At 38.8% G+C, this 26,591-nt stretch overlaps 1 protein-coding gene across 4 annotated transcripts in view; it reads left to right on the top strand.

The window, feature by feature from the left end:
• The window catches only part of FRY (FRY microtubule binding protein), a 448,789-nt gene that overhangs the window by 207,471 nt on the left and 214,727 nt on the right, over positions 1 to 26,591 (top strand). For all 4 annotated transcript variants that reach the window (XM_054528883.2, XM_054528884.2, XM_054528882.2 and 1 more), the window contains one exon: positions 24,559 to 24,758. In XM_054528883.2, coding sequence (XP_054384858.1) covers positions 24,639 to 24,758 — 120 coding nt within the window. In that variant the 5' untranslated portion in view covers positions 24,559 to 24,638. The remainder of the gene's footprint in view (positions 1 to 24,558; positions 24,759 to 26,591) is intronic.

Genomic DNA, 26,591 nt, shown 5'->3' on the forward strand with positions numbered 1-26,591 from the left:
CTGTATGACTATTCAGGAAATGTTCACAGGGACTGTGAAGGAATTCTGGGAGGTGTACTAACTAAATGGCACCACTTGCTTTGTTGTTATTAATTGTATAAATGCTTTTTAGAATTTATGCATTTATCAAGTGATCATTTTTTTACATCTTGTCTTTTGATTTTCTGCATTCAATTTGCTAGGAGCTTAAAAACTAGACCAAAAAAAAATAAACCTTGCTTGGGTTGTAAATAAGAGTTAGGCTTGAAGTGAGACCTTGCATTAGTCTATGTATATCAAGTATGTAGATTTCTGACACCTATTTGGGGCAGAGAAATGTGTTAGTTTCCTCAGAGAAACCCCTGAGGCTGTTTAAAGGTAAGAAACAGGCCGGGCGCAGTGGCTCACGCCTGTAATCCCAGCACTTTGGGAGGCTGAGGTGGGCGGATCACAAGGTCAGGAGATCAAGACCATCCTGGCAAACACAGTGAAACCCCGTCTCTACTAAAAATGCAAAAGAAATTAGCCAGGTGTGGTGGCGGGCGCCTGTAATCCCAGCTACTCGGGAGGCTGAGGCAGGAGAATGACGTGAACCCAAGTGGCGGAGCTTGCAGTGAGCTGAGATCGCGCCACTGCACTCCAGCCTGGGCGACGGAGCGAGACTTCGTCTCAAAAATACATAAATAAATAAAATAAAGTAAAAGGTAAGAAACCAATGAAGGACAGCAAAAGCAAACCCCAGGTTCTTTTGGTTAACTTCCTGATTCTTCATTATGTTTTGAGTTATAGATACACGGTTACCAGCTAGAGAGCTCTGTTTTACTATTTATTTCTTTATTTTATTATTTACTTCTTTATTTAGAGACAGGGTCTTGTGTCGCCCAGGCTGGAGTGCAGTGGCGTGATCACAGATCACTGAAGCCTCCCTCCTGGGTTTAAGCCATCCTCCCACCTCAGTCTCCTTAGTACCTGGGCCCACAGGTGCATACTACCATGTCCAGCTAATGTTTGTGTTTTTTGTAGAGACAGGGTTTTGCCATGTTGCCCAGGCTGGCCTCAAACTCCTGGGCTCAGGAGTCTCCCACCTCGACCTCCCAAAGTGGTGGGATTGCAGGAATGAGCCACCATGCCTGGCCTAAGATGGAAACTATTTTAAACCCTCCTATGCATTCCTCTGCCTGGGAGGATGGTTTACTAAATACTCTGTTCTCATGTATTATTAAATATTCCCAAGGGCCATCAGTAGCTTCCAAACCTGGGTACACACTGGAATCACTTATGGAACTTTTAAAAAGACAAATTCTAGCCTTGCCAGGGGTTCAAATTCTGTAGGTCTTCATGAGGCCATTGAGTCTGTACATTTTATAAAGCTCTCTCCATCTTTGGGTAAACTTTGGGATTTTGTCAGACCCCTATCCAAAACATAAGTGAGTTCAACTCAAGAAACAGAACCTGTGCAATAATCCTTCAAAACAGTGTAATTAAAAGACTGAGGGCAACAGAAAGATCAACTGAGGAATTACACATATAGAACTCGGGGGTACCTAAAAGCTGAGTAATGGAAATCAGGAAAACTTATTGGAAAAAGAACATTTAGTGTACTTCTAATACATTTAAGTTAGTATACCTTCCAGAATATTTCTCATTATCATAGACTCCCTTCTGATTTTTCTTTCCAAGGTTGGGTTTAAGAATACACCTAGTAGGCTGGGCACAGTGGCTCATACCTGTAATCCCAGCACTTTGGGAGGCCGAGGTGGGCAGATCACGAAGTCAGGAGATTGAGACCAGCCTGGCCAATATGGTGAAACCCTGTCTCTACTAAAAATACAAAAATTAGCTGGGTGTGGTGGCATGCGTCTGTAGTCCCAACTACTTGGGAGGCTGAGGCAGGAGAATCACTTGAACCCGGGAGGCGGAGGTTGCAGTGAGCTGAGGTCGCATCACTGCACACCAGCCTGGCAACAGAGCAAGACTCCATCTAAAAAAAAAAAAAAAAAAAAAAAAAAAGGAATATACCTGGTAATTTATCAGAGAATGGGTGATCTTTGGAGATTTAAAGTGAGCCTCTGTATAGGTTCACACAGTCTGTGCCCAGTAAGTATCATACACCTGGTTAGTAGAATGCTGCTTCACCAGTAGCTTGCTGTCAGAGGTATCCTGTGCCAAAACAAACCAGTATTTTCCTAGTGGCCCTCCTAATACACATTTTCAGGTTGCATTTGTTTGCTGGATATGTCTTTAGGTAATGACATGCTTGGCAAATGCTACCTACAACTGTAAGCCTATTTAATAGCCAGTACTTCCCAACACAATGACACATTATCTTTTATGGGTTCCCTGCCCTTATTATGGTTTCCACAGGGAAGAGGCCAGGCTGCAGGTGATGTTTGCTTATGTTGTGCTCCATTTGGTTCCTCCCTTAACACAGCCTCAGAGGCTCCTTGTCACTGAAAGTTTTGTTAATACAAGTGAATGAATATATTCTGTACTATGTTATATCACTGAAAAATAGTGAAAATACATAATCCTTTTGGCACTGGCATCTATTGTTAATTGCCATATTCCTGTGAAAATATTTTAACTCTTATATTTACCGAATTTCTAGGAAGACTAACATGTATGTATCTCATACAAATAAAATGTAACCATTTTATTACTGAAATATTTCACTGAATTTATCACAAACTGGTTCTAAAACCTCAGTTTAGAGAAATGTTGGGTTTATAAGACCAATGATGAAAAAAATAAGAATCATCAGCAGCAAGTGTATCCTTTCACTTCAGAGTTTTGAATGAAATAGGAAAGGTTACAATATGATCGTTTTAAATGGTGACTTTTCCTTTAAGTTGGAAAAAAATTCTTGAGTTGATGTGCAAAAGTTATTTCTTGCTTCCCATAGTAAAACAGAGCGGGGAGACTATCCAATGAAGTAGGTGGATAGAGTCCAGTAGGTTACATTTATTTTTACTTTATTTTATTTTATTTTATTTTTTTTAAGACAGACTGTCACTCTGTCACCCAGGCTAGAGTGCAGTGGCAGGATCTTGGCTCACTGCAACCTTCCACCTCCCAGTTTCAAGTGATTCTCCTGCCTCAGCCTCCTCAGTAGCTGGGATTACAGGCACGTGCCACCAGGCCTAGCTAAATTTTGTATTTTTAGTAGAGACAGGGTTTCACCATGTTAGCCAGGCTGGTCTCAAACTCCTGACCTCAGGTGATCCACCCACCTCGGCCTTCCAAAGGGCTGGGATTACAGGCATGAGCCACCACGCCTGGCCTAGTAGGCTACATTTAATGAGAGTAGTCGTATGATCTAACCTTTATGCTAATAAGTAGCTATTGGCCGGTAGCCTAAGAACAGTCCTCCCAGAAGCAACAAGGTAAACTAAACAGACTCAGGAACTTCCTTCCTTGCAGATTCTAAGCCCGTGAAGGTAGAAGCATTGGGTTCAACTTTCGTTTGCACTTAAAAATATTCTCAGTCGGCCGGGCATGGTGGCTCACGCCTGTAATGCCAGCACTTTGGGAGGCCGAGGCGGGCGGATCACGAGGTCAGGAGATGGAGACCATCCTGACTAACACGGTGAAACTCTGTCTCTACTAAAAAATACAAAAAATTAGCCGACTGTGGTGGCGGGCACCTGTAGTCCCAGCTACTCCGGAGGCTGAGGCAGGAGAATGGCGTGAACCCGGGAGGCGGAGCTTGCAGTGAGCGGAGATCGCGCCACTGCAGTCCAGCCTGGGCGACAGAGCGAGACTCCATCTCAAAAAAAAAAAAATATATTTGCCATCTTGCCATCAGGCCACACAGAAGCAGAAAGGAAACTTTTATGAATATTAGATTTAACTGTTAAAGAAAAAGGAAGCATCAACTTCAAAGTCATTCATTCAATTAATATTTGAGGGTTGTTATGAAACCATCAATTAAGTCAACAATCCAGTTTATTTTATTTATTAAATTTAGTTTACATTAATATAGTTTAAAATATATGACTTTTTTTGGAATCATCAGGGAGCCAACAATCTATAAGTAAACTTCCCCTAATCATGAAGTTTAGCCCTGGAAATAGCAAATCATTTTAATAATTTTGAATACAGCTTTTTTCTAAAAAGTATTTTACTGTCTCTGTATCTGTTGCATAAAATGCTATCATAATTTAACCACATCTAAATGAATTCAGATCATCAGTGAATATTAATTATTAGAGATTTTATCATATATGGATACCTTCAGGGCTTTTGAAATGTGAAAGGCATTCTCTTTCTATACTAAAATATCTGTAGGCTGCTTTACTTTCTAAGTTTTATGTCTGCTTTGTGTTTTTGTTCTCTGATTTTTCTATTAATATCAGCCATCATCTGACAGCTGTCACTTACACTGTCAGTATGCCTGACCTTAGGATCCTTCACCTGTCCATGATTTTTTGCTTTTAATTTAACATACATTCGACGGAGGGACAAGATTATGTCTAATATAGGAGAACATGGGCTTCAAGTGGGGATAGTCAGGTGAGGTGGAGGGCACCAAAGGTGACTGCACTCTGGAATTCAGCTATGTTTTGGATATGCAGGATATCTGGGTAAAAAAAATATATATATGTATACATTATTTGAGGCATCTCTTAAATGTATACAAAGACAAATACTCTAAGGTTGCCATTGTTTAGAAGTCTCAATCACATTAAGGAAAGCACTAGAATAAAAATTAATAAATGTAGTGACACTGGAGTCTGATAAACCTGTATTTGAATGACCCTGAGCAACCTTATTTTTGTTCTTTTTCATTGACTCTAAAATGTAGATGGTAATGCTTACCTTATAAGGTTACTGTGAGGATTTAGTGAAATAATACATGGAAAGTGCCTAACTTAGGATCAGAATCAAGGTCAGTCCTCCTTCCCTCAAATGTTAGCTCCCTTTTCTACCTTTTCTTCTCTTCACTTCCCTTAGCATCTATAAAAAGTAGGAAAGAAGAGGATACTTTTTTTTTTTCATATTCCTACAAGCCTGTTTTAAGTAATGTTCTTTTAGTTGAATGACAGTCACATCATTTGAGAGGTTAGTCTAATAATAGCACTGGAGACTTGAGGATGACAAAGTGCAAATTTTCAGTTGGGTCTGGACTCCAATGTATTTATTTATTTGTTTATAATCAACATGGATTTATTTGAACCTGACCACTTTTGACAGAATTAAAAGGAGAAATTGTAGACTTCTACAATTACATTCACAGATTTGTGCACTACTGTCTCAGAAACTTAGGAAGCAAAAAAAAAAAACTATAGAGAAAGTAGTATTACGCTAATGAGATAGTAAAGCAGAATTCCATTTTCTTTTTCTTTCATCTTTTTTTGTTATAGATTTAGGGGTGCACGTGCCGTTGTGTTACATGGTGATATTGTGTAGTAATGGTGTGGGCTTCCAGTGTACCCATCCCCCAAATAGTGTACCTTGTACCCAATAGGTGGTATTTCATCCCTTACACCCCTCCCACCTTTTGGAATCTCCCATGTCTATTATTCCACTCTGTATTGGATTCCTAGTTATATACGGAATGAGAAGGACTTTACCCTCTTCTGTCTGTACACAGATACATCCATAGGCACACTACTGTCTTTTAATGGTTTTGACTTCCTCTAGTAAAATGTAAACCAAATGCCACGTATTCACCTCTGTCAACTCTACAAAGGCATTCTAAACCCTGAATGTGTAAAATGCAGGAGTAGCGTGGGGCATCTTTGCTGGTGTTTAGCTCAGCAGAATCACTTTAAGTGTTCATTTTGGTAAATTGGGCATTTTCTTTCTTCCTGTGAAATGTTTCAGTTCATCAGTCAATTCTCCTTCCATGCTGTTTTGTAATTACAACCTATATTGCTAAAGAAAACCTTCAATTTACCCTGAGTAAATCAAGAATAGAAAATTACTTGGGTTTCGGTCTCTTCACAGCTGAAATAAATTTTCACTGACCCTCATAGAATTCTTCTCTCAGAAATAATGCCCATAGAAAGATCAATTCGTTACACTTTTGTTTTTAAGTAACTTTGCATTTTCCTTCTCAACCTCATTAACCTAAACCTGTTTTCTTTTGAAGGCAGAACACTTAACATTCTCCAATATTGGCTCCATCTTGGTTTTATAAATTAAGTTTTTAACAAGTCAGTTTAGGCTGTGTCTTTTAAAATCATGTAACTATAGATTTGAATCCAATCACTTTTCTTTGCAAGTTATGTCAACAGATGTTCAGTGTTTCGTTTTCCTTAAGGGTGTATGGTTTCTCGCTGACTCTTGGCTTCAAATACAGATTCTCTGCTGTTGGTTTTGCCTGTAAGCATATAAGCTGTTGAAAGCTGTTTGTATTCATGGCCAAGAGCCCCTAGTTCCCAGAGCAACAGTTTATCACTCACCCTGTGTTATCTTTGCTCCTACATTTCTTGAGTCACAGGAACACAACCCCAGCCTGTGAGATCCGGGGGGCAGCGTGTGTATTTGCTATGCATGGACTGTTTATGGCAAACTGTGTGGGTCGGGCTCATGTTCCTGGAGTGCTTTGAGCAGCTTTACTAATCTGTCAGCATAGTATGTTCTTGTGGATAAATATAGACATACGGGCACTCTGCGAGTTGTAGGTCACTGTCTTACTGTGCAGCTAAAAATTGTCCCATTGGTATGAACAGTCTGCCCTGGACGGAAGGCCTGTTTTAGTTTGTCTTCTACTGTAGGTCTTTAGCACCTGACTAAAAATACACCTGGGGCCAAAAATATAAGGGCCCTGCATTGTGGCTGAGACACTTATGGTGGCAGTGAGCGACAGGACCATGGAGCCCATCATTATGTGTTTTGGCTTTGGAACATAGTCTGTGTAGCTGTTCCAGACTGTTAGTTTGGGTTTCTTTTCAGGCTCATGGAGATTACAACTGCTTGTTGGAGACGATCCTGTGTGATCAGCTTCATAAAAGGGCTGGGTAGGTATGAAAGGCTGTTAATACGTGTGGCGTGGCTAATTGGTTGTTAAATGCTGATTATGGGAGGACTCTTCTAAAGGTTTCAGCGGATGGGGGTGGAGGTAGCAGTTGCATCTGCATGCAGGGATTTACTTACAATGCCATTGTTCAGAGACAGGAGTAATGCTTGAGGTGTTACATTTGAGATTGTTATATTTTGGAGGCAAGATGTCCTTTTTGTATACAAGCCTGTGGAACAGGCAGCCAGGATACAATGGAATTTTTCTGTGCATTTAACTTTCACTAAAAGATTTGGTATGACACTGCAGTAAAATTGCTGCTCTGTGAAAACAGCTAGTATATATTTGGAAAATAATTAATAGCATCATATTTAATATTATAGTAGAAGTAGGATTTATGCTTGATTTCTTCTAAATATTAATGTTAATGCCCTTACTTGTTTTGTTTTAAACATTGCAGTAGGCCTAAAAGCAGTTTTTTCCTTCATTTTTGGCTTAGCCTTGTTCAACATGTAAAAGATAAAATATTTTTCCTTTTTGTTTATAAATTTAAAAACAGGACACTGTATGTTAACCGACATTAAATGGGTCCAAATTGCATGCCACTGCTTTTCCTTTATCAGACAATAACACAGTTACATTAGTTCTAACATAACATTTTAAGCAATATTGTACAACATTTCCAAAAAACTAATGAGAGGAAACATCCATGACACAGAGTTAATTACATGCGTTTTGGATATCGGCTCTTTAATTTTATTTAGTGAAGGTAGGAGAAGTTAACTTGTAAGTGGTAAAGGCACAACATATTGCTCTAATCAAGGAGAAAGATTTTGTTTACTAAAGATTTGGGAGATTGAGTTGCTTGCTAATTATTTCACTGCACTATCTCTAATGAAATTACTAGAAGTTTACATATGATAGCCTTCTGTTTCTAGGGAAAAAAAATCCTGTTAGTCATTATTTTACCCCTTACTTTTGTGGTTTATAAAGCGTGCATTAGGGAACTTTTTTTTTCCTCCCAAGGAATTTTTTTTAGTGTATAACAGGCATACAAGATAAATGATTAAATTTATGGTTTCAGGTATTTGGGAAAGGTTGCATCATTGTAGGACTCATGAAATGCTTAATATTTCTATTGTATGGTATCCCTTGAGGATGTTACTGACCATTAGTGTATTTTGGCTGAACAGACCACTCCCACAGTCTCATGAACATGTTGACTGCTTTTTCACTCATTGCCTTTCTTGCTCATAATAAAGTTTATAGTGAAGTTAATTTTATAGTACAGTTAGTAAAGTTTTAGGTATTAAACTTTACTATAAAGGCATCAGAGACAACTAATCTGCTTCTGTGAATTGGTAGATTTATTACCATCTTAGATTATAAATTTCTGGTGAGCATGTATTAAGTGAATTTTATGTCTTTTTACATTTCCATAACTATTTAAGAATTTAATAAAACCTAAAATATTTTTTAAATGAGCCAGTATCTAAATGAATAAGCCCATATGAACCAAGAATTTAATAAATATTTACATGTTGATAAAATCAAACACCAACAAGACTGAAAAAGATTTCACTTATTCACTTAACTCATTGAATAAATGTTTATTGAGCTTCTGTTGTAAACACTGTACTAGAAGCCCTTTGCTTGCTATATATAGATCTTGGAACTGTATATAGTTACCATATATATTTTATAATGGAAATATATATCATCACATATATTTTATAATGCATATATATATGCATATGTATATTAGTATATACATATGTATGTGTATATATTTTATAATAGAATGCATACTATAATGTATATTGTACTTGTGTATAGGTATATAATATTATAGTATAATGCATATTATATTAACAAAGACACCTGTAAGATTAGACTGTCCTTCAAGTCACCCTCTGCATCATGTAATCCCCAAGGGGACCCTGGAGGGGAACAGCTATAACTTTAATTTGCGATGTTTATTTGTCAAAAGATGGCAGTTGCTGGCACTGTCTTTGGCAGACCCCCCACCACGTCCAGTTTGCGTAGTCTTCAGTGTCCCTTTATGTTGGGTCCCCGTGTAATGCACTTGCCAATTCAGCTGCAGAAAACATCACCATGGTGTTCTTCTCTTGCCCTTGGTGTTTGACTTAAATATGATTCTAATAAAATAGCTCAAGAAGCTGGTTTGTCGTTTCTGGCAGGGCTCAGTCTAATGGCCAGATAACAGTATGGGAAATACTACTAGCTCCTTAGCCTCCAGAGCCTTTTGACCATGACCCACAGTAAGAAACACACTTTGCATTGTGACCCAGAACTCACACACATACATATCTGTAGACACAGACAGAGTCTGGACACAACAGCTTTGTGAAACAGTGCTTCCCTCCTCACTGTGCAGGATGCCACCAATCTGCTATTTTTCTCTTCTCCTGTTTTCTGCTCTATTTCATCAAAATCAGGCTGGTCAGCACCCACTGAATTATTTTCATGATCCAGTAATGGGCCAGAACCTGCACTTTAACAAACTCTGCTTTAAAGATTCCAACAGCTAGGCATTCACAATATACCCTTAGTCACGTTCTCAGCAGAAATGGCATACTGTCATCCTTGACATACTATTCTACTCCTGAGCATATTGGTGCTTTATTTGTCAGAGTATTGCTTTGTTGCAGAAAGAGCTCTTCTGGTAGTTCTGATGCGAGTCTTGGGTTGAATGTAAGATTTCTAAGCTGGAGACAATGCATGACCTTGTACATCTTAACACTTCCTTACTTCTCAAAGCAGTTAAGTATTTGTTGAGTACTTGATATTAAGCCTAGCACTGTGCTAAAAGGTGATGCTACAGGACGAATAAAGCAAATTCCTTGCCCTTGTTGCAGTTAAGTGTAGTGGGGGAGACAGATAGGAAATGCGTATGTAACATGTCATAGTATGTCAAGAGGCAGCCAGAACCCTGGATGACAGTAAAGATGATACAAACTGTTAGCAGAGGGGAGTACCAAGGAGTGGCTGGCCAGAACAGACTGTCATAATCCTAGAAGGAAGTGAGCATGTGAGCCATCATGACATTCCCCCCACCATTCATAAATTCCTACAACCCCTCTGCCCCAGTTCCCTTCCACTTTGAAGGTTTCCCTGACTGTCTCTATCATCAGTTATTTCTAGTTCTCAGTTTAAGTGTCACTATCCCAAAGTCCTGCCCCAACCCCCACAATCACAGATATGTCCCCCCTGCATCTCTCCTGCAGCAGCCATTGTAGCACTTCTCACTTTGCAATTATAGTCCTGTGTGTTTTTATTCTGTCATGCCTGTCTCCCTGCACACTGTCAGCTGTGTGAAGCTACGAGCCATGCCTATTTTGTTCCCCCAGCAGATAGCCCAATACCCCAATTACACTGGGCCTTCAGTAAATAGTCAATATGTGAATAAATGAACAAATTAGTGAATGAATACTCTCCTAAATTCGTGTGCTCATCATTGGCTGTTCAACCTGGCTGTTCAACCTTTGGCTGTTCAACCTAGTGGCATACTGTGACTGAATAGATTAAACTTTAAAAATCTTCCAAGCTGTCTTTTTGAACCTATCTTCATACTCTCCACAGAACTTTGCAGAATGCCTTATACTAAGGTCTTAATGAAAATTCTTTATTTAATGATTTGATTAATTGATCACACTCATAGTCTTTTGAAGCGAAAATAGTTCTGAAAGGGCCGTAATCATGTCATATGATAAAAGATGCCTATGTAAATGACACCTTCACTCATCCTTGCTGTGTGTGATGCCTGTAAATACTCAGGCCAACATTCAGTTATGCAGACAGTTCAGTTACTCAAACCTATGTGATCGAACCTGAATTACAGATGGTGTTCAATTTTTTAATATAGTAATTTATTTTTCAAATTGAGGTTCTAAGATGGCATTCCTTTATTATTGCCATTGTAAGATACAGGAAACTTTTTATAAATGAGTCTTATCTTGTAAAAAAATATTTATTATGAAGTGTTAAACCCAAAAGGAGAAAAAATTAGGATAATATGTAACATATTGCCATCACTCAGATTCTACAGTTATCAAGATTTAGTCATGTTTGGTTTATTTGTACCTTTATTCTTTCATTCTAATTAAAAAAAAAATTTTTTTTGAGACAGAGTTTTACTCCATTGCCCAGGCTGGAGTGCAGTGGCACAATCTCAGCTCACTGAGACCTCCACCTCCCGGGTTCAAGCAGTTCTCATGCCTTAGCCTCCTGAGTAGCTGGGATTACAGGTGCCCGCCACCACACCTGGCTGATTTTTTGTATTTTAGTAGAGATGGGGTTTCGCCATGTTCCCCAGGCTGGTCTTGAACTCCTAAGCTCAAGCAATCCTCCTGTCTTGGCCTCTCAAAGTGCTAGGATTACAAGCATGAGCCACTGCGCCCGACCAAAAAAATTTTTTTAGAGAGAGTCTCACTCTGTTGCCCAGGCTGAAGTGCAGTGGTGCAATCATAGCTACTGCAGTCTTGAATTCCTGGGCTCAAGCGACCCTCCCGTCTCAGCCTCCCAGTAGCTAAGTCTGCAGATGTGTGCTACCGTGCTCAGCTAACCTTTAAATTTTTTTTTGGTAGAGATGGGGTCTCACTGTGTTGCCCAGGCTGTTTACAAACTCTTGGCCTCAAGTGATTGTCCTGTCTAGGCCTCCCAAAGTGCTGGGGTTAGAGGCATAAGATACCGTGCCCAGCCCTTGTTTCTCTTTGTTAAAGTATTATGAATCAAATATAGACATCATTTCATTGAACCCCATATAATCAGTATGCATTCTAGGAAATACAGATATTTTCTCATCTACCCACAATACTATTATCACATTTAACAAAATTGACTGTAATTCTTTGCTATCACCTAATATCCAGTCCATACTCAAGTTTTTTATTATAATCCTGAGAAGTCTTTTAACAATTGGTTTGCTTAAATCGGGATTCAAACAAGGTCCGTGTATTACATTTGGTTGTTTTATCTCTTCCCTTGACCTGTAGAAACTGGTACAGTTTTCCTATAGAACGAACCTACTTCTGGATTAGCTATTTTGCTTCCTTATGGTGGTAACATTAACTTCTTCTGTATCTGCATTGTCTCTTGTGAATGCACATTAGCTCTAATGTTTTGAAAACATGATGAATGTGGTCACAGGGCAATATGTGGTTCCCCCTGGTCATAGGCTATACTCCAAAGTCATTTCTGTTCCATTACTATGATAGAATAGAACTGTGTCACTCCCAGGTATACATCCCTAACAGTTTCCAGTGTGTGGGTACAAGAACTCTGACCAATATATTGCCACAGGTTGGGGATTTTGAGAAAGCTTCTAGAGTCAGTGTTCTAAAACCACTTCTTCAGCACCTTAATCATCATAACAAGTGCAGGTCTGTGTGTAAGATGTAGGATCTTTTTTTCTGTTTTAACAGGCACCAGATAGGTTCCTGCCTTCATTAGTCTTCTCATGGTAGGTGCCGTCATCTTTTAGTTTGTGTTGTCCTTCCAAGCAGCCGCTTTTTCTCCCAATTTACACAGCAACATGAGATCAGCATTCTTTCCAGAAACACACTGGCTCCCAGTGGCCCTCAAAATAAAGTTCACATTCATTGGTTTGCCATTTAAGACCTTAGTTCTAATGCTAATAAGTATTTTAAAACCTACATTTTTACAGGATTTAAGAGTTTATTAAGTTTTTCATATATGCTCTTCTTTATTTCATCTAGCAAATACTGTATTATAGAATTGGTTGGGTTTAGGTCCACAAATATGAAGTGAGCACAGTTATTTACTTAATTGTGCCATGCACGATGCTAAGTGCTGGTGATAAAGACAAGAGATAGTCTTGTTTTTGAGGACTCTACAGTTCCTTGGTGAAGACAAATTTGAACAGATATACTAAGACCAGGGATGTGTGGTAGGAGGGTGACAGGAGGAGGGGGTAAGAAGAGACACTTGGCAGATGGCTCTCTGTACCTGCCATGCCATTCCATTTGCCCGAGTTACCCCTTTCTCTTCCCTACCTATCAGAATCCTACCTATCCTTTAAGACCTGGGTCAAATGCCACCTATTCCACAGTGCCCACCTACTCCGTGGCCCAGAACAGAGACTAGGCCTAATGCGGGGTTAGGTTAGACACAAGACAGACTTTCAGTACGTTTTTTTTTCTTAATGTTAACAAAAGTCTTGAGTTTAGAGGTAGGAATGAAGACAGGCTTCCCCACTGTCTGCCTGCAGTTTAGAGAGTTTCCAGGCTTAAAATTTAATGAAACCAGACAAGTGAAGATACAACTGGAAAGGTCAGGATTATTTGTCAAGCTTTACTCTGTAGAGAGGATAGATGATAGAATCTCCCTAATTCATATTAATTTAAGGGAAGGCAAGTGTTAATTATTAAGTGTTTGAACTGCAGAGATTTTGAACAAATGATGTTTTCATACATTTTCAGTGCATACTTTTATATTTCATAGAATAGTAGAGGTTGAAAGGACAATCTAACCTAGCCTCTTTAAGAATAACAGGTAAGGACGCTGAAGCCCAGTTGGTCCAAGTTCCTTCCCCAAGGTCACTGAGAGCCACATTAGAGCTTAGACCTTGGACTCTGAGTTCAGTGTTCTTTCCACTATATTTTACCTACAAAATGTTAACTTTGTTGGAGTTAATGAAGCATATCAGTTTTTCTATAGGCAGATAAGATTAGAAACAATTTTATTGACTGATTAAATTGCCCTCCTTTTCCTTCCTATTTATTTCCATCAGTGGTGTCCGTGTGTGGTCCCAGGGCAGCAGCACCAGCATCACCTGGGGAATGGTTAGAAATGCAGACTCTCCAGTCTCACCCCAGACTCTGACACTGAATTGGGGTAAGAGGTGTCCAGCCTTTCAGGTGACTGTGAGGTGCTAAAGACTGAGCACCAGTAATTCAATTTGTAAGTCAGCAGATGTTTTTCTGAAGTTAAGATTTAAAAATTCGAGGTCTTGTCCAAATAATCTACACATTTTGAATTTGTAGAGTTCACATTAATGATATTTTGTGGCATAAAATGAGCAAGCAGAAGAAGAAATTAGAAAAGAGAAGAAAATGAAAAAAGGGAGGAGAGCCAGCAAAGGACACGTGAATGACAGCAGTTGGTCACTTCTCTTAGGGAGAAAAAGGAAGTTGAAATTCAGGATTATCCTGCCTCTAGCAGGTTATTCGATCTCCTTTTGGTGAGAAAGGACCTTGAAATGTCAATGTAACCTCATCTTCCTTTGCGCACGGATCTTGGCAGACATTCTTTCAGGCTCTGATGACAGTACCTACTTTGAAAATCAGGGGAACGTCCATGTAATCGCATCTTAGCAGATGACAGACATTTATAAAGGAGATCACTGAAGCGTTACTGTCATTTCTCTCAGATAAAATACTGGAAGGCAGAGGAAGACAGAAAAGAAAACAGGGCAGACACTTGATGCTAACTTTCTCTTTATTGAACTGCTTCACTCTCTCGAAGGTATTCAGTCTGGGGAGACCAGAGACAAAAATGGTTTTGAGAGAACATAGATTAAAGTAAGCAGAGAACTGTGCCTTCAAGTAGACTTGCTCATTGTTAGGATAACAGGCAGTTAAAATTTATATCATCAACGTATCTAGGAAAGAATAGTCTCTAGGTCTTTCTAAGGTATGTGTGTCATTAATCAGATCTCATTATTTTTATGGATCCTCCATGTTCAATTCTTTTTTTTTTTTTTTTTGAGACGGAGTCTCGCTCTGTCGCCCAGGCTGGAGTGCAGTGGCGCGATCTCGGCTCACTGCAAGCTCCGCCTCCCGGGTTCACGCCCATTCTCCTGCCTCAGCCACCTAAGTAGCTGGGACTACAAGCACCCAACCACCACACCGGGCTATTTTTTTGTATTTTTAGTAGAGACGGGGTTTCACTGTGTTAGCCAGGATGGTCTCCGTCTCCTGACCTCGTGATCTGCCCGCCTCCGCCTCCCAAAATGCTGGGATTACATGCATGAGCCACCACGCCTGGTGCATATGTTCAATTCTTTTTTGTACTCCTAGCCTTTCCCAAAGTCCCTCTAATGGCTAAAAAGTGCATTTTCATTCACGAGGGCAGAGAACACAGAGGGAGAGACCTTCATGGCCTTAGTCTTTCCAGAAAGTATACAACTATTCTAATCATAGGAAACCCCATTCTCCAAATTACAACGTTTATGTTGTATTTTGTCATCCCCTGAAGTCCCAAAACTAGCTTATGCCAGAGCAAAACCTACGGGTAAGCGGACAGTCTTCAACATAGGCAGCTGATTTGTTTTAAAAGACAATCTGGGAATGGTGTGATACCACTATACCAGCGAATGAGGAATGGATACAGAAACTGTGGTATATACATACAATGGAATATTATTCAGCTTTATCAAGGAAGGAAATCCTGTCATATGCAACAACACAGATGAACTTTGAAGACATTATGCTAAGTGAAGTAAACCAGTCACACAAGGACAAATATTGGATGATTCCACTTATTTTTTAAATTATACTTTAAGTTCTAGAGTACATGTGCACAACGTGCAGGTTTGTTACATAGGTATACATGCGCCATGTTGGTTTGCTGCACCCATCAACTCGTCATTTACATTAGGTATTTCTCCTAATGCTATCCCTCCCCCAGCCCCCCACCCCCCGACAGGCCCCGGTGTGTGATGTTCCCCGCCCTGTGTCCATGTGTTCTCATTGTTCAATTCCCACCTATGAGTGAGAACATGCAGTGTTTGGTTTTCTGTCCTTGTGATAGTTTGCTTAGAATGATGGTTTCCACCTTCATCCATGTCCCTGCAAAGGACATGAACTCATCCTTTTTTGTGGCTATATGGTATTCCATGGTGTATATGTGCCACATTTTTTTAATCCAGTCTATCATTGATGGACACTTGGGTTGGTTCCAAGTCTTTGCTATTGTGAATAGTGCCACAATAAACATACGTGTGCATGTGTCCTTACACTAGCGTGATTTATAATCCTTTGGGTATATACCCAGTCATGGGATTGCTGCGTCAAATGGTATTTCTAGTTCTAGATCCTTGAGGAATCGCCACACTGTCTTTCTTCCAAATGGTTGAACTAATTTACACTCCCACCCAACAGTGTAAAAGTGTTCCTATTTCTCCATGTCCTCTCCAGCATCTGTTGTTTCCTGACTTTTTAATGATTGCCATTCTAACTGGCGTGGGATGGTATTGCATTTCTCCGATGACCAGTGATGATGAGCATTTTTTCCCATGTCTGTTGGCCGCATAAATGTCTTCTTTTGAGATGTGTCTGTTCATATCCTTTGCCCACTTTTTGATGGGGTTGTTTTTCTCTTGTAAATTTGTTTAAGTTCTTTGTAGATTCTGGATATTAGCCCTTTGTCAGATGGGTAGATTGCAAAATTTTCTCCTATTCTGTAGGTTACTTGTTTACTCTGATAGTTTCTTTTGCAGAAGCTCTTTAGTTTAATTAGATCCCATTTGTCTATTTTGGCTTTTGTTGCCATTGCTTTTGGTGTTTTAGTCATGAAGTCTTTACCCATGCCTATGTCCTGAATGGTATTGCCTAGGTTTTCTTCTAGGGTTTTTATGGTGTTAGGTCTTACATTTAAGTCTTTAATCCATCTTGAATTAATTTTTGTATAAGGTGTAAGGAAGGGATCCAGTTTCAGCTTTCTACATATGGCTAGCCAGTTTTCCCAGCACCATTTATTAAATAGGGAATCCTTTCCCCATTTCTTGTTTTTGTCAGGTTTGTCAAAGATCAGATAGTTGTAGATGTGTGGTGTTATTCCTGAGTCCTCTGTTCTGTTCCATTGGTCTATATATCTGTTTTGGTACATATATCTGTTTTGGTACCAGTACCATGCTGTTTTGGTTACTGTAGCCTTGTAGTATAGTTTGAAGTTAGGTAACATGATGCCTCCAGCTTCGTTCTTTTTGCTTAGGATTGTCTCGGCTATATGGGCTCTTTTTTGGTTCCATATGAACTTTAAAGTAGTTTTTTCCAATTCTGTGAAGAAAGTCATTGGTAGCTTGATGGGGATGGCATTGAATCTATAAATTACCTTGTGCAGTATGGCCATTTTCACAATATTGATTCTTCCTATCCGTGCGCATTGAATGTTCTTCCATTTGTTTGTGTCCTCTTTTACTTTGTTGAGCAGTGATTTGTAGTTCTTCTTGAAGAGGTCCTTCACATCCCTTGTAAGTTGGATTCCTAGGTATTTTATTCTCTTTGTAGCAATTGTGACTGGGAGTTCACTCATGATTTGGCTCTCTGTTTGTCTGTTATTGGTATATAGGAATGCTTGTGATTTTTGCACACTGATTTTGTATCCTGAGACTTTGCTGAAGTTGCTTATCATCTTAAGGAGATTTTGGGCTGAGACGATGGGGTTTTCTAAATATACAAGCATGATTCCACGTATATGTGGTATCTAAAATGGGTAGATTCATGTAACCCAAACATAGAATGGTGGTTACCTGGGGCAGGGGGACAGGGAAATTGGGAGTTCCTAATCAATGGATATAAAGTTTTAGTTAAGCAAAATGAATAAGCTCTAGTGATCTGCTATACAATTGTATGTATAGCCTAACAATAATATATTATACACTTAAAAATTTGGTAAGAGAGCAGATCTTCTGTTAACAAAATAAAATAAAAATTATTTTTTAAAAACACAAAAATATATTTAAAAAATAAAAGGACGATATGGGAAGCTCACAAGATAACGTCATCACATTCATGGGTCAGATCCTGAGTTGACCACTCTGTAACCTTGGACAAGTCCCTTAACCTGTCTGACTCTGCATGGTCTTATCTGTAAAAGGGAGATTAGCCTTCTAGGATTATTTTAAGAATTAAAGATACTAATTCGTCTGGAGATATCATGTAGATTCTGAAACTTGAAGGAATACAACGTGAGAACTGTAGGAGAATTAAATTGTAAGTAAAAGGAGGAATGTATGTAATCCATAAAAATGGGAGGAATATTTCACATTATCAGAATTTTATGGAAATTAATCAGAAATTAATTAAGCCTGCCTTTGGATATACTTTTCTTCCAATGCAAAAATTGTTTTTCGGTATTTTTTTTACATGATATTCTTTTCTTGGCCCACTTTAAAGTAAGTAATTATTTAAGAATCGTCTATCACTTTGTTAAGCAATCTTTTTGTGTTGCTGAAACTATTGATTTTTCTTGTCCCAGCATTTTTGATTTCTTAATATTCTTCAGAAGAAAATAATTCTTTCTGTCTTGTTTGGTTGTTTTCTTTTTCTTTTTATCCTAATTTACTTTACATGACTTCCAGGGTTTCTGGTCATTTGAGTATTTGCAGTACCTTTTTACATGCAGTTTCTTAAGTTCCCTCATACTTGCTTTAATGGACAATTTGTTATTGCTCTGTACACAGAGTGACATGTTCGCAAAGAAGCTGCATCACCCTTCGTTTATGTTTTATGAAATGTTCCTGTACTGCCAGTAAACAAATTAAGTCTTAGGACAAAAGGCATTTGAGAAGGAAAGTGTGATTCTAAAGAAAGATCCCAGCTCTTGGTTACTAACAGGGTTTGCCTTCAGAACCTGAAAAATGAATGAAGTATTGAGAACTGGCAGAAAGAATAATTTATGTACAGCCATGAACAAAGAAATCTCATAATTTACTCCTTTGTAGAACGATAAGATTACATTGATCTCTATAAAGTTAAGTTGTTTAATCAGATCACCTTTCTAGGAAGAGTACTACTTTGAATATTTGGTTACCACATATAATCCCAGGAGCACTTAAAAGAAAAAGGAAGCCATTTTTTATTTCAAATACTCTGGGTAAAATTCCAGTAATGGGAGCATCAATAAAAGCAATGAGTGTTTTGAAAAATTAGCTCTGTGCTTGTCTGTCTTTGCATGTTGGTGAAAAAGCAGGCCAACATCTCTGCTTCCTGAGGAATGGAGTACTTTGTGCAGGAAGATGGGAAAGCAGTGTGCTCACTGGGCATTTTAGTTCATGCCCTTCACAGGCTGGTTAAAATTCTCATCTCCACCGGAACTGGTACACAGATATGGGGCAGGCCAAATGCATGGATCAGGAAAACAGATCCTGCCCAAGCCATGTGTGCCTGGATTTTCTTAGACACCAAGAATACACACAGCGTTCATTCCTTCCTGCAGCAGCCCCAGACTGTAGCACCTGAATGCCTGTAGGCAGATAGAGAAGAGCAGGTCCCTCTAGCCACTTACTCTGTTTAATTTTTCTTTGTCCTTTTAGAATTTATTGTAGTCTGACAGGTGGTATTTGTGTGTATGTGGGCAGGTGTATGTGTGTGTGTGTATATACACATGAAATGCTGTTTATGTTACCCCACCTCAGTACAACGTAAGCTTCATTAGAGTAGGAACTATCACTTTGTTCACCAGTATCTTCCTAGTGCCTGGAACAGCGCCTGAAGCCTAGTCACTCATTAAATAAGTATTGGTTGAAAAATGAATGAGTAAGTCAATGAACAATAGCTTCTAATGAAAGATGGTATTACTTCTCTAAAAATCTGATTGAGAAAACCAGTTGCTTTCCTGTAACATCTATGCCACCGTTAGCCTCTGGGGCTCTTATATGAGGATGCTCATTTCATTTCAGTGTTATAATAAAAATGTAGCTGAACTATGAGCTGTGGAGGTGTTTATATTGGTGCTACAGTTAGGAGGGTAGTCTGTCCTGGAAATGTTGGTAACTTAGGGAAATTGTACTGAAGATTTAAACCAGCTAAGAGCAGCCAGCGTAAAAATTAAGCTATAAGTCAGTGAAGTTGGGGGAAAAATAGTCGTGTTCAAAAAGATTATCATGTGCAGTCCAAAATAGATTTAATAAACAGAAAATGAATGGGCCCCAAAAGTATAAAATAGACTTCTCATAATTTAAGGAATGGGCCCTGCTTAATATAAAAGATAGAGACCCAGTGAACACGAGAAAACACTCCCTGAAGTCATCCAACAAAATCAATTAGGAACAGAATTTGGAATAAAAATAATAAAAGAACATTAACAAAACCCATTTATGACAAAAGAAGGCAATGGAGAAAAAAATTAGAATGTGTTAAAACCAAGATTAAAATGTAAATGAGAAAATATAAAGAGAAGACAAATTTCAAACGGATTCAATAATTAGAAACCTAATTAATATGTAAAAGTAATGCTCTTCTTCTCCACTCCACACCAGCCCCCACCACAGGAGCACTGGTTTGAATGACTTTTTAGAGAAATTGAGCTGTTATATGAAGATAGAAAGGATGAAGGAAAGGAGAATAAAGGCAGATGGAGTTGGAGCTAAAAAATTCATCACATGGATGCCACTGAACCATACACTTAAAAACGACTAAGTGGTAAATTTTGTCTACTTTACCACAATTAAAAATAAATAAAAGTAGATTTTTAAAAATTCATCATATGCAAAAAATTTTAGTGGGGGTTTTTAATACAACAAATTAAGCCACAGGAACAATTGTTTCTTCAACAAGTATTTGGATGGGGAAGATGTGATAAAGATTCTGTCAGGATCCTTTCACTGGGAGAGATCCCTATTTCCAGAGACCTGGCATGAAGAGAAGGCTGACCCTTGGGGCAGCTGGATGGCACTGGCAGGCAGAGCCCAGACCAAGCCAGGTGGAGGAGACCATACTGACCTGGACCCTGAAAGGTAGGAGGATTTGCTTGCAGGACTGGGTAAAAAGCAAGGAAAGCACCCCAGGTAGAGAGAAGTTGATTCAGTCATTGCATTTGCAAACCTGGAAAATGGGACCTCAGTGTGGCTAGTACTGAATCCATGTTTTATTTTGTTTTTTCAATCAAAAATAAATTTCAGTTAAAAATCAGACCTATGAAGGAATAGATTTAATTCTTGAGAGCTAAATTCTTAGAGGCAGCGAATTTTTCCCGTTTATACATCAAAAGTTTTTTTAGTTTTATCTTTTTGAAATGGAAGCCTTTGGAAATTTATATTAGTCTTTTTCCCACCTTTTTTACCTTTCTGTGAGACTTAAGGTCATCATAATGAACATAAATTGTGACAGCAGTCAAAGCCCTCAAGCCTGTGAGACTGTCATATTCAGCCAACCGCATTTTTAAGTTCTGGCGGCTTTCTAAATTATGCAATTTTGTTTCTTCTTTTGCTACTAGCATTTCTACCCATAGAAATTACACCCCTCCCTTATAATTTTCTGTTTCCAGACTACTGTGAATTTAGAAACTGTACAAATGATCTTACTTATGTATAGATTAAGGGCAAGCAAATGCTGTGAGGGTCTGATGATTTTCTTTCTAATGATAATGCTGTAATATTTACACTAGTGTGGACTTTGTGACTCAAATTTGACTACCAGGGAACATGAGTTTCCTGGTCTGCACTATATTGTCACCAAATAACTCAAGTATTGAAAGGTGCCATGTCCTAATGTTTACTTTTGAAATTATCCTGAGGCTAGGATTTGCCATGAATTAATTAGGGTAGGATGAAGAGGGGTTACTGAAACTTGGAAGAGGACCTACTTCAAGTATACTTACCCCATTAACTTTCATGCATCTCCAGATGCCTAGGCTGATCTGTGTTTGAAACTCAGAATGATGAGTGACACCCCCCCTTGAATCATTTTCTGCTCTGGTACAGGGCTCTGCTGGGCTAGGATAGTTCCAGCTCAATAAGGCTGTTCATATAGTTTTATCTTTTTCAATATCACATTTATATTCACAAAGATGTCTGGCTTTGAAGTACAGGTGAATAATATTTTTTATGATAGCAGTGAATTGGCTCTTTAGCTGTTTAAATGGAGGATTTGTCTGAGAGGTTTTCTGGTATCTAAATTTCAGCTCTCTAGTTCAAAATGCAGCCTTGCAGGAGGACTGTCAGAGGTCACTCTCATGAAAATGTTTTCACTGTAGTTAAGACTTTTAGGCCCCAGAGTCATGCAATTATGGATCTTGTCTTGCAATAACTGTATATATCAACCCAATTATTGCTGTCATCTAGAAATGGATCAAATCCTGTGGAAACCCAAAGATAATAAAAAGTCATACTCCAAATAGACATTTTAGGTTTATATCCCAGTCTCTGGTTCTGTGGCATGATGCCTTTGATACCTGAGGAAGATATCTTGAGACATTATGTCCTTCTCTAAGCTGGTGTTGGGGAGGTGTCCTACTTCCACAAGGTGCCTGCACTGGGGAAGTAGGAGGTGAAGCAGAGGAGTGGCCAGGACCTCATTTTCATCACTTGATTTTCAATATGCCCCTTTGGAATAAATAGTGGCTTTTAGTGCACTGCTTGCAGTACCATTTAATTAATGACTCTTCTATCACAACTACTGCATCCTTTCTTAAAAGACTCTGACATATTGCATCTCCTCATGTAGTTCCTATTCCCAGGAATCCCTTTAAGACCTGCAGAAATAAAGTCAGGGGACATTTTCAGTTAGTTATTTAAAGAGATTTATTGAGTATTAGCTGTGCAAAGAACTTTGTATGACATCTGGGAGTCTACAGTCTTATTAGGGAACTTTTAGGAGATATAGCTAGAAGAGTAGATGGTTTAATTACAGGGCTGACCCTAGACAAAAACTTTGTCTCCAATCAATAATTACTTTACTTAGCAGCAGTCTATTGAGCCTTTCATAGGTAATGTAGGATATACACGACAAAGCAAAACACCAAACAGTTTGGATTAAATGTTCAACTCTTGTAAAGCAAACTAATCAGTGAGGACTGGCCTAGTGGAGGTAGGTATTATGGAGATGAGACTAGAAGTGGCTCTGAAAGAAGAGGAGGAAGAGATGGGCAGAAAAGAATGGAAAGGAGCTGCAGAAAAGAAAGAAGGAAGAATAAGTGAAGCCAGTGTGCTCACAGGCCAGTGAGGGCATCAGCAGGACTTGGGTGAGGGTGTGGAGGCAAACTACTAAAGGCCCTCAAAACCAGGCCAGGGTGCTGAGGCTGGATGATGGTAATCGAGAGCTATTGAAAGTTTTGAGCAGAAAAGTGTTATTATTAAAGCCATGCAAAAGAAAGATTAGTTTGATATGGAAAACAGATGAAATAATGTCCGCAAAGAAGTTATTAAAATAATCTAACCATAGATCTCCAAGGGCCTGGATAGGATGTGACCAGGGGGAATGGAGAGGAAACGAGATAATATGCAAGGCACTTTATTATATTTTTGTAACTTGCGAGGCCATAGTCTTACAGTTTAGTGGTAGCTGAGATCTGGAAAGACCGTTCAGATGTAAGGGGCTCCTCAACTGTTATGTCAGGTTAAATGAATTACAGAGGAAGGGTAGGAAATGTGAGGGAGAGTCATCTATGTAACAATGGGGACATGTTTGTAATTTAATAAAATAAACAAAACGTTATATTGCTTCCCCAGAACTTGGCTTGAGACAGAAAGAAGGCAAGAGAAGCCTTACATTTATTTGTAGTTATGAAAGGAGTATCCAACTTTCATGGAGAAAGAACTTTGTTCTGCCTTTAATATTGATGACACTACCATTCTCTTGATATCCAATCCAGTGTCCAAACTGGAAACCCACTTTTTACTTGACTCTTTCCCTTAATCTCCATATCCAGTTACCCAAAACTAAATACTTATGTTTCACTATATACTTCCTGTTCTCAGCATTCCCAATGCCTCTATCCTAAGCCCACTTGCTCTTACGTTTCTTTCATTGGATATTAATAACTGACCATCTTACAACAGCTTGTGGGGGGGGGTGGTATAATTTAAAATATCAAAGTACTGTAAGAAGTAGAGACTTGAAACTGCATTTATGAATTTAAAAAAAGTTTAGCAACTATCTAATTAAAACAGTGTCTGACTCCTGACTCTGTTGCATTCTGAACAGAGGCCACTCATCAGGAGCTTTAATAGCTGCCTCTGTTGAAGATATAGTACTAGTGGGGAATCAACATATTTTATAAAGGAAGCACAGAGGTGTCCCAACTTGAGCCAAAGGGCGGTGAAAGTGAAAAGTTAAACCCAAACCTTGGACGGCAAACAGAGCACTGCCTGAGCTTCGTATCTTTCAAGAGGTGCGTCCCTTTCTGGAGCAAGAGCCAGCTTGGCTTCTGAAAATTGATTCTTGGAGACTTCTGGAATGAATGAGCCCAGAGTCTTTTCCATTATTAGAATGAAGCACAAAAGAGAGCTCTTGACCATGAGGAAAACCTGGACAAGAAATCACTTTTTTTCCCATATATGTTTTCTACCCATTTTCTAAATGGGACTGCTGTTTCCGTAGAACCAAAAAAATAAGCCAAAAACATCTTAAGTATTGTAAGATTGATCAGCTATATTATGAGCTTCCAATATAATTTACCTAAAGCAATGTAGTGACTAGAATCTTGAGATGATCAAATATGGTATAACACAAACGTAGTGTAATGAAAATCATAAAATTCTGACACCATTTCCAAAGAATAAGGCCAGGTTATGATATTAAGTGTGACTTTCTTGATATGATTCATATCCTGATATTTATGGTTTAACACAGTCCATCTGAATATTTATGACATTATTATCAGCCAGTAAGAATGCCCATTCTGTTTTTCAGCTTCTCCCGTTGGCAACGGTTACATCAAGCCTCCGGTTCCACCTGCTTCTGGCACACACAGGGAGAAAGGGCCGCCAACCATGTTACCCATCAATGTGGACCCAGACAGTAAACCAGGAGAATATGTCCTCAAAAGTTTATTTGTCAACTTCACCACTCAGGCCGAACGCAAGATTCGTATCATTATGGCAGAGCCCCTGGTGAGTACATGCCGTGGAACCTGCCTCTTTGAAAATTCATCTGTATGCTGAATATACTAGATTTAAACACTATAACAACAGATGGATTGCTTTTCCTCTAGTTTGTAAAGGTTCTTTAATATCATAGTTAATGTTTTAAAGATAATAGTTAGGTTCCCTGATCTGAAAGAAACAATTTGAATGTCGAGGATTTTAAAACAATCTTCAGCAAATACTATTCAGTAGCTTGCTTCACTGCTGCATTTGGGACTAATAAGCATAATTTAACAAGAAGAAGTATCAAAGAAGTATCAATCACAGAAAAATTGTGTTCAGAGTGTCTGTGATATATATATATATATCTCCCATATATATATGGCAAAATCTTTTGTCCAGTTTTTAAAGTAGATGACAAGAAAAATCATTTTGTTCAGGTGGCCGTGTGGACTTCGAGTTTGAGAAGTTAAGGCCTTGGTACCATATTGTCAGAGAAAGTGTTCTGATGAGTCGTTCAGAAACACCACTTCCATTTCTAAAACTTGGAAGACAATAAATTCTTGACTTACGTACCTTTAGTTCCCTCATTAGACACATGATGCCCTTGGATGTGAGTGTCTTTGGTTGCAGATGCTTCTGCTAGAAAATAAGGCAGGCATGAGTCTGCCTTACGTTAATTGCTCTAATAGGACTCTAAAGAGCACTGAATCTCTCCAAAGGACAGTCAGGAAGGAAGGAAGCGCAATTGGTAGATTCAGATTACTTGTTTTCTAACCTTGGCAGGGCCACACACAATAAAAGAAAAGGAAAGGAATTCAGAGTGACGCAGCTGTTTCTGTGAAGTGTGACTTTGTACCTCCTGTGAGGTTACTGGGGCAATAAGAAGATAATCAGAGGTTTGCTTTGCAGAATAATAACTTAAAATAATTAAATACAATATTCTTAAGCCTGCAATACACATCTCTGAAAATATGTAATAGATGATGCACAACATCTGTTAAAAATGACCCTTACAAGAATTACAACATAAGGTTTGGGAATCAGAATTCAAGAATGTTTGTTAAGTGTGTTTACCTGAAAGTTACAAACTTTGCACATTAAAATTTTTATTATATCAGTGGATGTTATATTTATCCATTCTGTTCATAAAGTTCTCTTCATTTATTGAATTTCCATAATTATGGGAAATGTTTCTTGCTTTTATAGTTTAAATCATCTAAATTCATCCTTACTACAGGACCTTTATTTCCATTCACTCATGTTTTTATGTTTCTGCTCCTCTACTACCAATAATAGCTGATATCTGTGGTGTACTTACTATGTGCTAGGCATTGTGCACAACTTATTACCTCCTTTAATCTTCACAATGACCTTAGGTAGATAGCGTTTATTTCCTGCTTACAGATGGGGAAAGTTGGCACAGAGAAGGTTAAGTAAATACTCAAGGTCACACAGTGTTGATTTAAACTCAAACTAGGTGGCTTCAGAACCCACATCTGAACCCCTCTACACTTTATTATCAGTCTTTGCATGGTCCTCTTCATGTAGAGGCACTGTTGCAGATACTGTTGCTAACTTCTTAAACCAACACAGGACTCTCCTGTAACTTGAGTCAGCCACCTCAAGTATCCAAAGTCCCATTGCCCAGAACAGGGCTGACCCTTGGAGCCTCCAACCTCTTGAGAGACACTGAGGCAGCCCAGACTCCTCCCCTGGTGGAGGGAGGGAAGCTACCTCCGTTTCAGAGGATGTGGGTCAGTTTAAAGAGAGAGTGGTGAGGCACAATAAAGATTCATTTCACCCTGTAGCCCTAGAAAAGTGCAAAAATGACAGGTCTAGTCTCTTTGAAATTGTGTA

The sequence above is a fragment of the Pongo abelii genome, chromosome 14, assembly GCF_028885655.2.
Source record: "Pongo abelii isolate AG06213 chromosome 14, NHGRI_mPonAbe1-v2.0_pri, whole genome shotgun sequence".
NCBI classification, from domain to species: domain Eukaryota; kingdom Metazoa; phylum Chordata; class Mammalia; order Primates; family Hominidae; genus Pongo; species Pongo abelii.